At 42.5% G+C, this 14,651-nt stretch overlaps 1 protein-coding gene across 2 annotated transcripts in view; it reads right to left on the bottom strand.

The window, feature by feature from the left end:
* Positions 1 to 3,788, bottom strand: part of BUB1 (BUB1 mitotic checkpoint serine/threonine kinase) — a gene marked incomplete at its 5' end in the record, with an annotated part of 41,428 nt that extends 37,640 nt beyond the window's left edge. For both annotated transcript variants that reach the window (XM_082671968.1, XM_082671969.1), the window contains 3 exons: positions 393 to 531; positions 616 to 675; positions 3,763 to 3,788. In XM_082671968.1, the coding sequence (XP_082528094.1) occupies positions 393 to 531; positions 616 to 675; positions 3,763 to 3,788 (225 nt within the window). The remainder of the gene's footprint in view (positions 1 to 392; positions 532 to 615; positions 676 to 3,762) is intronic.
* Between the last annotated feature and the right edge of the window lie 10,863 nt (positions 3,789 to 14,651).

Genomic DNA, 14,651 nt, shown 5'->3' with positions numbered 1-14,651 from the left:
ATTTCATTTCTGAGAGTTAATATTTTCTTAATTATTCACAATGAATTTAATTTACTCCCAGGAACCCACTGGGAGTACCTGCTTATCTCCCCTTCCCCAAGCATGCTTCTCATCCAACGAACCTTCTTTTAATCTAATGGTTTCTACCTCGTGTTGTCACATTTCAGACTTGATACACAGAGAAGAAGGATTTTAAAATTAAATCACTGATTTCACAGTACAGAAGCCAAAAGGTTGTAAAATACGTGTCTCTGGCCATACAACTTAAAAAAAATTTATGAAACATAAGGTATCAGAATAAAAGACAGTCTAAAATGATCTTCAAATCTGGGGTAAAAAACAAAAGGACAACATGACTAGAGATGTGATTATACATCTGAAAGTATACTTACAAATTTTAAACAATAATTGATGAACCTTGGGTCATTGTGGTATCTCTTCTTATCTAAAAATTCCTTCATTAGATGCTCTAATAAAGTTGTCATATATTCTTTATTCTCAGGAAAATTCTCTTCTACCCATCGCATGTAACTAGAAAAAATACAGATAACATTAATTTTTCAGGGCAGCACATATAGTTTGTTTACAGAAAAAATAAATAAACGAAATGCTAACCTTTCCCATTCACCAAGTGGGTCATCGCCCTTGTAGCTCTGCATATGGGCTTCAAACATTCTAGAGCAGAGAAAAATATGTACATGGGATTATTAGGAATACTTCCTAAAAGATATATTTTATATTTATCACTTATACACCTTAAAATAGAAATCTTAAATATCAATTCAAATGCTATAATGAAAATGAAAACAGCATTCCCTGAGAAGTCAGAACACTCAGAAGCAGTCAGTGTTTCTTCAGAAGAAAGTAAGACGCAAGGCCCCTGAGGTAGCTCTATAAAGAAGCAGCTAAAAGAAGGTCCCCAGGTCTATCCCCAGGAGTCTCCTCCTCTCACTGATTCCCGATGTCACTACTACAACCATGAGGGGCAGCACCCAGAAGTTTGCTGCCCTTCCTCCTAATGATGGGACCCAGGCATGGCACTGCCTCAGACCCCTCCCCTTGCTGTTCAGGAGCTTGGCTGGAAGACTTGAAGAGGGCTTGGGAAGGGTGCGCGACAGCCCAGGGTCCCACCGGTCAGGGCTTCCAGATCCAGTTCGCTTTCTGGGCCTCAGTGGAACACAACGTCCCTGAGGAAGAACACACAATGGCAATGCTCAGAAGTCAGTGGCTATGGCTCCCTGAGAACTCTGCTTGGCCCGACCTCCGTGTACCCAACCACAGCTTAAAAAAAACAACCAAGCACAGCAAAGTTCTCCAGGGGCCCCCAGGTGCTAGTGCGGTAAACAAACAAACAAACCAAAACTGTAAAGTATTGTCAGGTGACATTAAGCACATAGGAAAAAACCCTCAAAAGATGGGAGAAGGGGTAAGAATGTGACGGGACTTACTGTTTTTAGGTAGAGTGGTCAGGGAAAGAAAGCCTGCCTCTCTGAGGGGGTGACATTTGATCGGTGCCAGGGATCCAAGCAGCTATGTAAGTACGTGGAGCTAGGAGAAGGGTGGGGATGACAAGATCTAATTTGCATTTTAAAATGTGCATCTGTCTCTCCAAGTGAGGAAGCGGGTGGGGGATGAGAATAGAAGCCGGAAACCAGTTAGGAAGCTACTGCAGAGCCCCAGTGACAGGGTGGACCATGGTGGGAACATTGTGGAATTTGGGTGTTTTGGAGAAAGAAACAATGAGACTTGCTGATGGGATTGCACACTGGGTAAGAGACAGTCAAGCTAAGGAACACTCCTAGGTTTCTATCAGAGACGCTACATGACATTTGTTACATGACTTTTTTCGGGGGGTAGGGAAAAAAGGGTTGAAAGTAATACTTTCTTCTAGCTCTTGTACCTCAAGATACAGATGAAATCAATGTTTTTATGACTCAAAATCCATAAGCCACAAAAGAAAAGCTAGATGAAGTCAACTATATATAAATTAAAAGCTTCTATATGTCAAATAAAACAAAACACGAAGCAGAGTCAAAAGATAAATGATAAACTGGGATAACCAAACAGAGCTTCTAGAAGTTGGGGAGAAAAAACCAAACCCAACCCAATTTAAGAAATGAACAAAAGGTATTCCACAGAAGAATACTCAACCTCTCTCATAAGAGAAATTCACCTCATTGAGATACAACTTCTCACCCACCAGATTGCAACAATGTGACAAGCGTAGAGGGGAAGCAAAGGAAACAGGCACTCTTACAATTTGCTTGCAGGTGGGAGTGTACACAGTCCCTGCCACTGCAATTGGTAATAAGATCTACCAAAATTCCACATGGATTTACTTTTGATCTAGCAAACCCACTTCTGGGAATCTAGAGGACAGATATATGCAAAATGTCACGTGTACAAGATTTTTCACTGCGGCACTATTTGTAATAGCAAAATATTGTCCACAACCCAAGTCTCCATCAACGGGGGACTTTTTAGATCAATTGTGGTACATGAAATATCATGTAGTTGTAAAAAAGGAGAAAAGAATCTATGGATTGATAGAGTGAAATCTCCAAGGATAGTGTTAAGCAAAAAAAGCAGTGTGTACACTCTGTTACATTTTACATGCAATAAAGGCAGGAATTGTACACACGTGTACATATATAGACATGTTCATATGTTATTATAATATAAATATTTATATTTGCAAAATAAATATAAAAATAAACTAGAAACATGGTTACACATGAGGGAGTGGGAGAGCAGTCAAGTATAGAGCGCAGTGAACAGTTTTCTAAATCTTTTTTTAACCATGTAAATGTAGTACTTATTTTTAAAAGCTAAAAAGTCAAAATAAGGTCGGAAATACCTGATTTCTTTTTTGAAATGGGGGAAAACGAGCCTCTAATATCGAAATCCTTTGCAGGCTGGGCTAAAGAAAAAGTCTTAAGGCAAACAAATTTTTGTTTTGACAGCACTTAACCACCTGAGTCTTCGGATCCCCAGAGAGTTAAGATTACCTTGGTGCTGATAAAACTAACCAGTTTTACTTCCTGTCGCATATGCTTTAAGTGTTTTAAATGCTTTTGAAACAGTCTGGATAAATCACCTAAGTCATACAAATAAAAAGCAAAGGCGTAGGAATTTTAAAAATTGTTAGCAGGTTGACATAAATGATGATAAACATAAGGGAACATTTTTCCCCTTAAAGTGCACGTTATTCAAAGACTTTTAAAAACTGTGGGATTAGGGGTTAAAGCAATTTTAAGTTCTCTCTCTTTCGCAGAATTTTAAAATGAGTGGTTTTGAAAGTTTCTCATGAAACCTAAAGGTAAGTTTTAGTTTTTTGTTGGGTTAGACGTTTTACTTCCACAGCGGCAATCTGCCCAGAGCGGATTCCTTACAAAGAATCAAGGAGCGCTGAGGGCCTCAGAAACCGTCCAAATCCCCCCAAACTGCCACTCCGGCCGCAGCTCGGCCTCAGGGCCCGGGTCTCGGCAGAGTCCCGGCTACACGGTGCTCGGTCCTTTCCCCGGCTCCCTAGTGGCTCACAGCCCAGCTGGGATGGGGTAGGGGTGGGTGGCGGGACGGTGGGAGGGGACAAACTCCGGAGCCAAGGAAAGGGGTTGGGAAGGGCAAAGGGAGGCAGGTCTGGGGTGGGGCGGGCCGGGGACCTGCAGACCACTAGGCCCGAACCCAGGTACCCAAGCCCCCTGGCTGCCGGCAGCTGGGGATCTCGCCCCCACCCCTCCCCTCCCACAGACCCACACTCACTGAAAAACATTTTCCGGGTTATCCATGGCTAGAGGACGCGAGCCAGCAGCAGCCCCACCTGCGCCGCCAGCGAGGAGCCGCCGCCGATTCGAATCTCCCGCGCAGCCGCAGTGGCCACGCCGAGCGTTTGCAAGGCGCCTGACCATTGGCCTCAGCTGCAGATGGGCTGGCCAATCGCCGGGGCCGTTGCCAGGAGCCCAAGCCCCGCCTCCATCCCGCGCGCCCGCCTCTCCTTTCACTTCCCGCAGCCATGTTGAACCGAAAGCTCGCGGAGTCTCGAGCGGGGGCTGGGATTCCGGGTACGGCGTGGTGAGGGCGCCCTAGGTTGGTTCAGGAGTAGGGAATGGGTTTTTTTTCCTTAGCTGTCCAAGCTGCAACTGGCTTACATGGTTTCACGGTTAAAGCATCATCCCAGGGAAGGTATCGTAGGAGAAAAAAAACTAACTTGAGGTTCCTGAGGTGGAAAAAATTGTGCCTCGGCCCTTGGGTCCGGAGAGTCGTGCCTCTTCCATCCTTTACTTAAGTAACTAAACCAGAATCATTATGTCTGGTTTATGGAAAAAAGAAAATTAATCCCGTTTGTAGAGTCGAGACTTGTTTGAGGTCGCAGAGTCCTGGGGGAAATGCCTGTCTCTGGCTTAAGAGGTAGGCAGGTGGGGTGAAAACGGAACCCCGCCGAGTGGCACACTTCCCGGTTTCCCGCAGTTTTCTGTTCCGCGTCCTTGCTGTAAGGAAAGAACCTAGATGCTGAAGCCCGTGAAATTTTGGTTCCAGACCCTAAAATGCTGTGGCAGAGAGCTAGGGAGTGAGTCATCAAAAGCCCAGGGAAGAGCTTAGTGGGTTTTAGCTTAGTGCCTATAAGGTGAGGGCACGTCGGTAGGCACTTCAGGGTTAGTTATGTAAATTATATTGATACATGGCAAATGAAAGCGATGGGTTGGTACCCTTGGAGACCTCCAGGCTTGATTTAACTGATCTGAAAGGCTGTGTGGACAGAGTAAATGAGGGCTCGAGGGACTGGGAGTTGTTCCTGCAGCCAACTGGTAATTAAAGAACGGGAGTTTGGATAGCGTATAGAATGGCGGCCGGAAAGTTTTCATCATCTTCCACGGAACTAGAAGCTCTGGAGACCGAGGACTTACGGATTCGAAAACCAAAAATGAAGAGACCTCTTTGTCACGGAGTCCAGATATCTAAGAAGACATATGTAATACGCTGATGCTTCCTACCTGAGAGTGAGTTGGAAAAACAGTCAGCCTAACCTTCTCTGCCCCTTGGTCTTTTAGTAACTTCCCATTCTACTTCTCAAGGTTCTTTCAAGAGCCACTTGACAATGCAAGTAACATATAAAGAGCTATTCATGTGATTACCTTCCTTTTAGAGAAGCTGTGTGGATATTTTGCTCCCTTAGGGCCCTTAAGTTAAATTCCTTCTAAAAAAAAAAATTAGCTGCTTTTGGAAATCCTGATGCTCTCTGAGTCCAGAATTTCTTTCAGGGCATTGACTAATTAATTTGGATCTACACAAGTATCCAGTTTGTGGGGTTGTTAACTCAGAGGGTGCTCACTCTGGGGTCTTTAGGCAAGTTTAGGTTCTGCTAACCATTGTAGGAATTAACACATTTTTAGGTCTTCAGCTTGTCTGATAGCACCTCAATCAGTCAACAATCAGGAAACGATGATTGGGCATCCACTGCTATTGGATTTATACCTAATTACAACCTTATCTTACTGAAACAGATCCTGCCCTTAAGAAACTAGTGGTATTATCTGGGAGATGGAGATACAGACATAGAAAATATTAATTGCTAAATTAATGTGTATTAAGTGCTAAATTAATACAAATGATTTAGCCTATCTGCTAGGGGAGTCCATAGGAGGGAGGGGACGTGGGGCCTGTCTGCTGTCTGTCAGAGAAAGCTTCATGGGGCAAGGGGGGCTTAACTTTTGACTTGGGCCTTAATAGGGGGTGCAGGGGGTGCTGGTGGATCTGGATTGGGGAGAGCCTGGGGAGGACATTCCTGATGTAAATCAGGGTTACTGAAGAAACTCACCCTTGAGGACTCCTGCTAATGAGCAGTGGAGATTCTTTTTGAAAGACTGGTTTAATAGTTTGATGTCTAATCTTAAATGTTAGATTAAGGAGTTTGCACTTGATCTTGATAGTAAACTGGGCCTTTTGGGAACAAATAGCACCGTGGTTATAGGACCTTACGGTAATTATACTTACCTCTACCCTGTTTTCCAGAAGCTGCAGAGATTGTCTGCCCTCCTTCCTTTCTACTGCTAGGAGCTGCTTTCCCACCAGGCTTGTTTGTAGAGTAGGGTAAAGTATTGTGGATGCCTCTTCCACACTGCCCCTTGAAAAGGTCACAATGATCCCCTATAAAGCCCTGATGCCAATCACTGTGGGTATATCTAGGAGTAACAGAAGTACTAGGGTTGTCAGCAGTTATTAGAATCTGATGTGTTTCTAGGAATAATTTCCTGGCTTACTCAATGCCTTCCCTTTGTCCTTAATTATGGACGCCCCTCTCTGCCATTATTCTTATTCTGAGGGGCAACTACAATGACCCTCCCACACAATGGGTTCTTCGTAATGTCCCTATTAGGTTAATGGACCCTGTTCCCAATAAATCGGGATTTACTGGGGACAGGGGAAGGGAGGGGTGGGTAGCAGAGGCAGAGAACAGTAATTTGCAGACTTTAAACTGGTATTGGAGGCAGAGGGAATGGAAGAAGGTAACGTAGGGAATCAGATCTCAAGGAGGGAGAGTTCTCAGAACACAGTGATGTCTTCAGTATGTAAGGAAAAGAAAAGAAAGATGATTTCGTGGCCTAGAAGAATTGACAGAAACAGCCATTGAAGCTGGCAAGGCTGATGCTTGTTTTCAGATGAGTTGAGTTGGAGAGGTAACCAGGCGTTGGACCTTCCTCCTGGGCACCGTGGAAGGAAGGGAGAGACAGGCCGGGTTGAAAGGCTTCAGGAGCGTCTCATTGAGGGAAGTTTCATGTGCTGTTTCCTGAGCCTAGAGTGATTGTTTTCTTCTAAGAGCTTCACGTTACCTCTACGTGTCAGGAACAAAGGAAGAACTTCCAAATAGTTTGATGAAGAAATAGTTTGATACTTTGATGAAGCAAATCTATAAACCCCCCAATGCTCGCAGTTTACATAAATCAATAGAAGCAGAAAATACCCAAAGGCTCGCAAATATGTTGCCCATTAAAAAAAAAAATCACTAATTGGAAGCTTGTGCCACCGACAGCATTTCACATTTCATCTGCTGTGACTCTTATCTTCTTTAATCTTCTCCCTCTACGCTTTTTTCTCAGATTTGTGTTGAGAGTGTAGTGATTGCCATGGAATATCTGAAAATCTGTTAAATAATAATCCTTGCTTCAATGATCTAGCCCTCCCTTTAATTTTTGGCATTGCTGTTGCCTTAGTGAATCTGTTATCTTATCTTCCCAAACCCACCCCAGAACGTGAGGGGGGAGGCTTGTTTTGATCTGGGTGGGAGTAAATGGTCCACCTGTGTCTAAGTTTGCCTTTCCTGCTTCTGAGGCAGAAATGTGCAGTTGCAAGTCTCTCTTCCTTTAAAACTAATTTACTTTACCTGCTTGCTAATTTCAATATTAAATGTCCATTTCTGTCAAATGACTAATAGATTCTCTAAGTTATAGGAAGGCCAGTGAGTAAAGTATTTTTATTCATATTTGGGCTTTCAGTGACTTGTTATTCCAGCATCATAATTTCCAGACTTATTGGAGAAGGAAAACCAGGCCACGTCAGGGGACCTGAGCTCCAACCTTGACTTTCCCAAGAAGCAGATAATGGGCAAATGACTTAAACTCTTAATCTGGGTGTCAGTTTCCTGATCTGTAAAATGAAAAAAGAAATTTGCCTCCTTGTCTTCATAATGTTTCTCTGAATTCCACTCTCTTGTAGCCTCAGAAGGTTCTCCACTCAATTTCTTGGGTTGTCACATGATATCAAAGTTAGACCTCTGCTTAGAAAAGTGATTATTTTTCTCTAGGTACTGCCTGTTTGACAGATGCAAACAATCACAGATACACATATATCTTCCTTCCACTGGGAAATTTAAAAGAATTTAGAATAGCAGTATTAGATATGTTGCTGAAACATCATATAAGATTAGAGATTTATGGGCTTCCCTGGTGGCGCAGTGGTTGAGAGTCCGCCTGCCAATGCAGGAGACACGGGTTCGTGCTCCAGTCCGGGAAGATCCCACATGCCGCAGAGCGGCTGGGCCTATGAGCCATGGCCGCTGAGCCTGCGCATCCGGAGCCTGTGCTCTGCAACGGGAGAGGCTACAACAGTGAGAGGCCCGCGTACCGCAAAAAAAAAAAAAAAAAAAGATTAGGGATTTATAATTAAAATAGTTACAGAAAGCTGACAAGTGATTTAAGGGGTTATAAAGTATTGACATTAAGAATAAAGTTGATATGAAGAAAGGAAAAAATAAAGCCCATCTGAAATGTTTTTCATCTGAGAGTGATTGGTGACTTCAGAAGATGCCTGTGTGGTCAAAACCCAGAATATACTCTTGTATCATTGCAGCCTAGGAGAAAGAATGGGAATCCCAGCTTCCCGCCCCCATCAGCCTCCCCAAGAATCTTTAATAGAATGTTCAGTCCTGTGTACTAGGCTGGTATTTGTTTAAAGGACCTAAGTGATACCCAGATGTTATTTACATTTTGAGCCTGGTTCTAGAGACCAGAGACCCTGTTCCTTTCTCTATCCTATTCTTCCCTTATTAGAGGCCTCTGAGGTCTTCATAAGCTTTGTCTTGCATCCTGATAAATGACTGCTCGTATTCTCTCCAAACTGGCCTACCTTAGCTCTGTGCATCTCTTCGGAATTCATCCCTCTTGTCAGCTACAGAGTTCTTTCTTCAGCTTCTGTACGCGAACGTTGATTGTATCCTTCCATTGCTGTGTAAGTTGTGCGGTCTTGGATTCTGGGGCAAGTCGTTCTCCTAAGACTTAGGAAACCAGATACAGCAAACTTTAGTCTTGGAATCAAAAGCATACATGAAACATATTACTTCCCTTCATCAAAGGCACTTTCCTAAATTTGTAGGACTCACTCCCCTTGATTTACGCTTCTCCATCCCTAACTGAGTGGGATGACTTCTGTGATCAATGTCAGGGGCTTAGGGCTGTTCTCCAGTTTCCCTCTGTCCCCCAGCATCTATGATAGAGCTTGTCTTCCTTTTCTCTTCACAGCTGCTGTCACCCATTCCATCTCTCATGACTTACAAAATAAGATGGATGAGAACAGTCACTTCAGATCCCACCATTTTTCCTTTGGATCCCTGAGAAATGGAGGCTTTTGTTTATTTTAAAGTTTCCCCAAATGGATATGTTAAAAAACATTTTGTAGAGTTCAGAGATGTTGCCTGATCTGTATTTTCTGCCTTTTCCTTTACATGCTCTCGTAAGTCTTTTCTTTCCTTTTTGCTGACTGATGGTGAATCAAACCTCATTCGTTTCCTCCACAAAAGAATCTTTTCATCTCTCTTTTTTTAAAATTTTTTTTCTGAATTTAATTTACTTTATTTTTGGCTGCACCACTTGGCTTGCAGGATCTTAGTTCCCTGACCAGGGATCGAACCTGTGCTCCCTGGAGAGGAAGCGTGGAGTCCTAACCCCTGGACTGCCAGGGAATTTCTTCCATCTCACTTTCAATAGAGAGATGACCTGTTAGGATGGACAACTATTGGATCATATAACAGGCCCCAGAACCAAAAGATTCTTAGACCAGACATACTGTTTTCTTATTTGAGAATTTATTTCAGAAGTGCTTACAGGGACTTCCCTGGTGGCACAGTGGTTAAGAATCCACCTGCCAATGCAGGGGACACGGGTTCAAGCCCTGATCCAGGAAGATCCCACATGCCGCGGAGCAACTAAGCCCGTGTGCCACAACTACTGCGCCTGTGCTCTAGAGCCTGCGAGCCACAACTACTGAAACGCATGCACCTAGAGCCTGTGCTCTGCAACAAGAGAAGCCACTGCAATGAGACGCCCGCGCACTGCAACAAAGAGTAACCCCTGCTCGCCACAATTAGAGAAAGCCTGTGCGCAGCAATGAAGACCCAATGCAGCCAAAAATAAATAAATTAATTAATTAAAAAAAAAAAAGTACTTACAATGGTTAACTCACATTTAGTTCTAAGTATAATAAATCACCCTTACTGGAAAAAATGAATAGTTGGAAAGTTTTATATTGGAAAAAATGAATAGTTGGAAAGTTTTACATTGAAAAGTAGAATGTTGGGCAAAACTGCTGTGTATTTGAAAAGATGTCTTCATTTCAAGGGTTGGAGTGAAGGGGACTTGAATTGCCTTGTAGGAATTAGGGTTATGAGTAGAGTAGGTATAGCCTACAGAAAAGTTTTGTTGCTAAAATACCACCCTGAGTTTAATTAGAAGAAAGTAGTTCTGGCTTCTTGGGGAAAATCACTGCTCAAAAAAGTGTGAGGCTTTTAGGAAAAACTACACCGTCATCAGGCCCTGGCCAGCTTTATCTTAAAGGTAGCAGTTTGGCCATATAGGCAGTGACAGCTGACCACACCTCTCTTGAGTGATGATGGACCAACCCTTCTCCTGGTTCTCATAGAAGGTGTTTTGTTTCCACCTCAACTGGGTGTGCTGCAGTTCAACTTTGACACTAGCCACCTGGGAGTTAGTCAGAATCCACAGGTTTAAGGGCACGGTCCCCAACAAGATCATCCTTAGTTCAGACACCAGCCACAAGTTCCAGGGGTTCCCAGCTAGCCACACTTCCGATCCAATTTCAGGGGTTCCCACAATCCCATCCAGGTTGACAATTTACTGTAATGACTCACAGAACTCAGGAAAGTGCTATGTGGATGATTACAGCTTTATTATAAAGGATACGCATAGGGCAAGGTCTGGGACTGTCCTCAATGTGGACCCTCTCTCTGTGGAGTCAGGGTGTGTTATTTCCCTGGCACGTCAGTGTGTTCATCAGTCAGGAATCTTCACTGAGCTTCAGTGTCCAGAGTTTTTACTGGCGTTTCATTATGTAAAAATGACTGATTAAATCATTGAGCACATGAGTGAACTCAGTCTCCGACCCTCCCTCCCCTTTCTTGATGTCAGGAGGTCTGACTGACGTTAGGACTCAAAGCCCCAACCTTTCTGCTGACCAGTCCCCATCCTGAGGTTATGTAGGGACCCACCAGGTGTCATCTCATTAGTATAACAAAGACACTTGATCACTTAAGAAATTCCCAGTGTTTTTGAAGCTCTGTGCCAGGAACCCTGGTCAAAGACCAGACATTTCTTTTTCTTATACCATGGAGGTGATCTGCATCTCTGAGCATAAGCTCGAAATTTCATTAGCATTAATGCCTCTCTACCTTATAACATTATCTATGCTTTCAGGACAGCAGTCCTTTCCTCTTGTCAAGTTGCTAAGTCTTTAGTATTCTTGCTCAGATTGGATTGCTTCTGTCCCTTCAAAGAGCTGGACACTTCCCAATCTAGAGAAAAGAGCTAAAATCCAGTTTCAAACTTGTTTATTTAAAAACATCAACTTCCGGGATAGTCCTGACCAATGTCTGTGTAGCTGAGCACTAATATAATTCTTGTCTGTGTATCAAAGTCTGAATGAGGTCCTTTTGTTTGTCTTTTAGGAAACAAAGGAGTGATGTGAGGGTACCATGAGTTACCTGGAGCCTAGTTTACCAGATACTTAGTCTAGGCATATATATGGTGTTAAAAAAAAAAAAATGAAGACAATTGAGGTGATACAAACAAACTTCATTTAATACTTCATGAAGCAGGTGGTCTCTGTTCTCAAGAGTCTAGAGAATTGTGAAGCAGGGGAGGAAGTGGCAAATTTTTGTAGAAAATGAACAAGGTAGAGAAAAATAAAAAATGAACAAAAGACAAGGAAAACATTCGAGTTACTTGGTGATCGGGGATTAGTCTTGTGGATGGTGTAACTTCTGGGCAGATGGAATCCTTACAAGAACATGCAACTTTAAATATTAGGTTTTGGCTTGCTGATGTGATCGTGAATCAATATTAATTGGTTTGCTGAGGAAAGATCATTGTTAGGTTAAATAAAGATTTCAACAATAGTTAATTATCATATATATTACATGGGCATGCTTCATGTGTAGATGATTTCTTTTCCCCAGGGAATGACAAAAATTTCTAACTAACCCTAGGCAACTAGAGGCACAGTGGTGATAGCCTTCCACTCAGCAACGTTGGTTCTCTTTTCATTTATTTAGGTCTTTAATTTCTTTCAACCATGTTTTGTAGTTTTCAGTGTACAAGTCTTGCACCACCTTGATTAAATTTATTCCTAAGTGTTTTATTATTTTTGATGCTATTGTAAATGAAAAATAGTTTCTTAATTTCATTGCTTCTTTTTTTAAAAAATTATTTATTTCATTTATTTATTTTTGGCTGCGTTGGGTCTTCATTGCTGTGTGCGGGCTTTCTCTAGTTGTGGTGAGCGGGCGCTACTCTTCGTTGCAGTGCCTGCGCTTCTCATTGTGGTGGCTTCTCTTGTTGCGGAGCACAGGCTCTAGGTGTGTGGGCTTCAGTACTTGTGGCACATAGGTTCAGTAGTGTGGCTCTCAGGCTCTAGAACGCAGGTTTAGTAGTTGTGGCGGAAAGGCTTAGTTGCTCTGCAGCATGTGGGATCTTCCTGGACCAGAGCTCAAACCCATGTTCCCTGCATTAGCAGGTGGATTCTTAACCACTGCACCACCAGGGAAGCCCTTAATTTCATTTCTTGATTGGTTATTGCTACTGTGTAGAAATACCACTGCTTTTTGTATGTTGATCTTGTATCTTGCAAATTTGCTAAATTATTTTATCAGTTCTAGTGGTTTTGTGGTGGATTCTTTTATATTTCCCATACATAAGATAATGTCTTCAAAAGTGCAGACTGCAAAAAGTGATAGTTTTACTTTTCTCTTTCCAATTTGGATGCCTTTTATTTCTTTTATTGTTTAATTGCTCTGGCTAGAACGGCGATGTCCATTGGTTGAGTGAGTGCCATGCACTAGGCACTGTGCCAAACCCTGTTATGTGACACAGTGACATTTGCTATATAATCTTCAAGTACTTTAGCAGAGAGAGCGACCCCTCTCCAATTCTCAGTCCCTAAGGTCTAACACACACACACACACATACACACACACACACCCCTCTGCTTCTTACCACAGGGAAGCACACTCCACCTGTCCCCTGCCCCCTCCCAGAGGAGATGACTGTGTCAGGTTTGTATAACAGGGTGTGAAAATTGGTCTGTAATTGTGGCAAGTGAGGGAGAAAGGTGAGCTCAGGAAGCCCAAGCCCAGTCAGGACAGGCTGCAGCTGAGTGCCTGTGTGTCTCATTGATCATATGTGTGTATGTGCGTGCTGTCCTAGTGTGTGCATGCCATATTTGACAGTTTGGATTTATGTGTTGGGAGGTGTTAGGTGGGAGGAATAAGGTCTCATAACCCACCTATGTACTTCCTCATCAATTACTTCAGTATGTGTAATTTCTGGATGTGGTGCCCTTGTACAGTGTACAACCTAAGCAACTGTATGTGGTAGCCTTGCCCTGTTTCCTTCTGGTCTTTGATTCTGCTGTCCCACTGCTGGGAACGTTCTCTTGCCCACTTTTTGTTTGGTTAAGTTCTTAGCTTTCATGTATCAGTGTCCCCAAGTTGGGATTGGGGGTTCAACCCTCATGCATTCATATACAGACTGGCTGCTACTCCATATAGGACAAAACACCCCAGAAATAGAAGTTAAACAAATTGTAAAGTCATACTGTTTCCAATTCAAATTTTTTCTGTTGTTGAGATCAGTCTTTTTTAAAATTAATTAATTAATTAATTAATTATTGTCTGCATTGTGTCTTCGTTGCTGCGTGTGGGCTTTTCTCTAGTTGCGGTGAGCGGGGGCTACTCTTCGTTGCTATGCGCTTACTTCTCATTGTGGTGGCTTCTCTTGTTGTGGAGCACGGGCTCTAGGTGCACGGGCTTCAGTAGTTGTGGCACACGGGCTCAGTAGTTGTGGCTCGTGGGCTCTAGAGCACAGCCTCAGTAGTTGTGGCACATGGGCTTAGTTGCTCTGTGGCATGTGGGATCTTCCCAGACCAGGGCTTGAACCCGTGTCCCCTGCATTGGCAGGCGGATTCTTAACCACTGCGCCACCAGGGAAGTCCCTCCAATTCAAATTTAAGGTAAGGATTTAACTTAAGGATTTTGCCTTAATTTCTTTGATTTTGTATTTGTCACTTTTTTATGTTAATGATCTTGGATTCTAATGCCATTTATCTAGTTAATTATTTGTTTTATATTACAGCATACACAAAACAGTTTCAAACTAACACCAATATTACTACTACTACTAGGACTATTAAATGTAGTATAAAATTTCTCTATTTCTTTTTACCCTTCTTGTGCTATATTCCTAGTGGGCTGTTCAAAGTAATGAATTTAAAGTTAGTTGAATAGTTTTTCTCTTGTGATCATGTCAACTTGAAATAGAATTGAGAAAATTGGTTTCAGTTTGCATTTTTAGGGGCCACTTTATTTTCCCATTAGGTTTAATTTTTTAAAATTATGTAAAACATTTACCTAGCTCCAAAGTAAAAATTATAAAACAAGTTGTATTCAGAGAGTTTACCTTCCATCCTCATTCCCTCTCTCCTCTTATAGGTAATAATTTTCATTGGCTTTTTTTAAAATTAATTTTTATTGAAGTATAGTTGCTTTACATTGTTGCGTTAGTTTCTGCTGTTCAGCATGGACAGCTACATGTAAAAGAATGAAATTATAACACTCCCTAACACCATACACAAAAACAAATGGACTAAAGACC

This window comes from Grampus griseus (assembly GCF_964374135.1).
Source record: "Grampus griseus genome assembly, chromosome: 15".
Classification (NCBI taxonomy): Eukaryota; Metazoa; Chordata; class Mammalia; order Artiodactyla; family Delphinidae; genus Grampus; species Grampus griseus.
The sequence above is the reverse complement of the archived record's forward strand: the minus strand, read 5'-3'. Positions and strand labels throughout refer to the sequence as shown.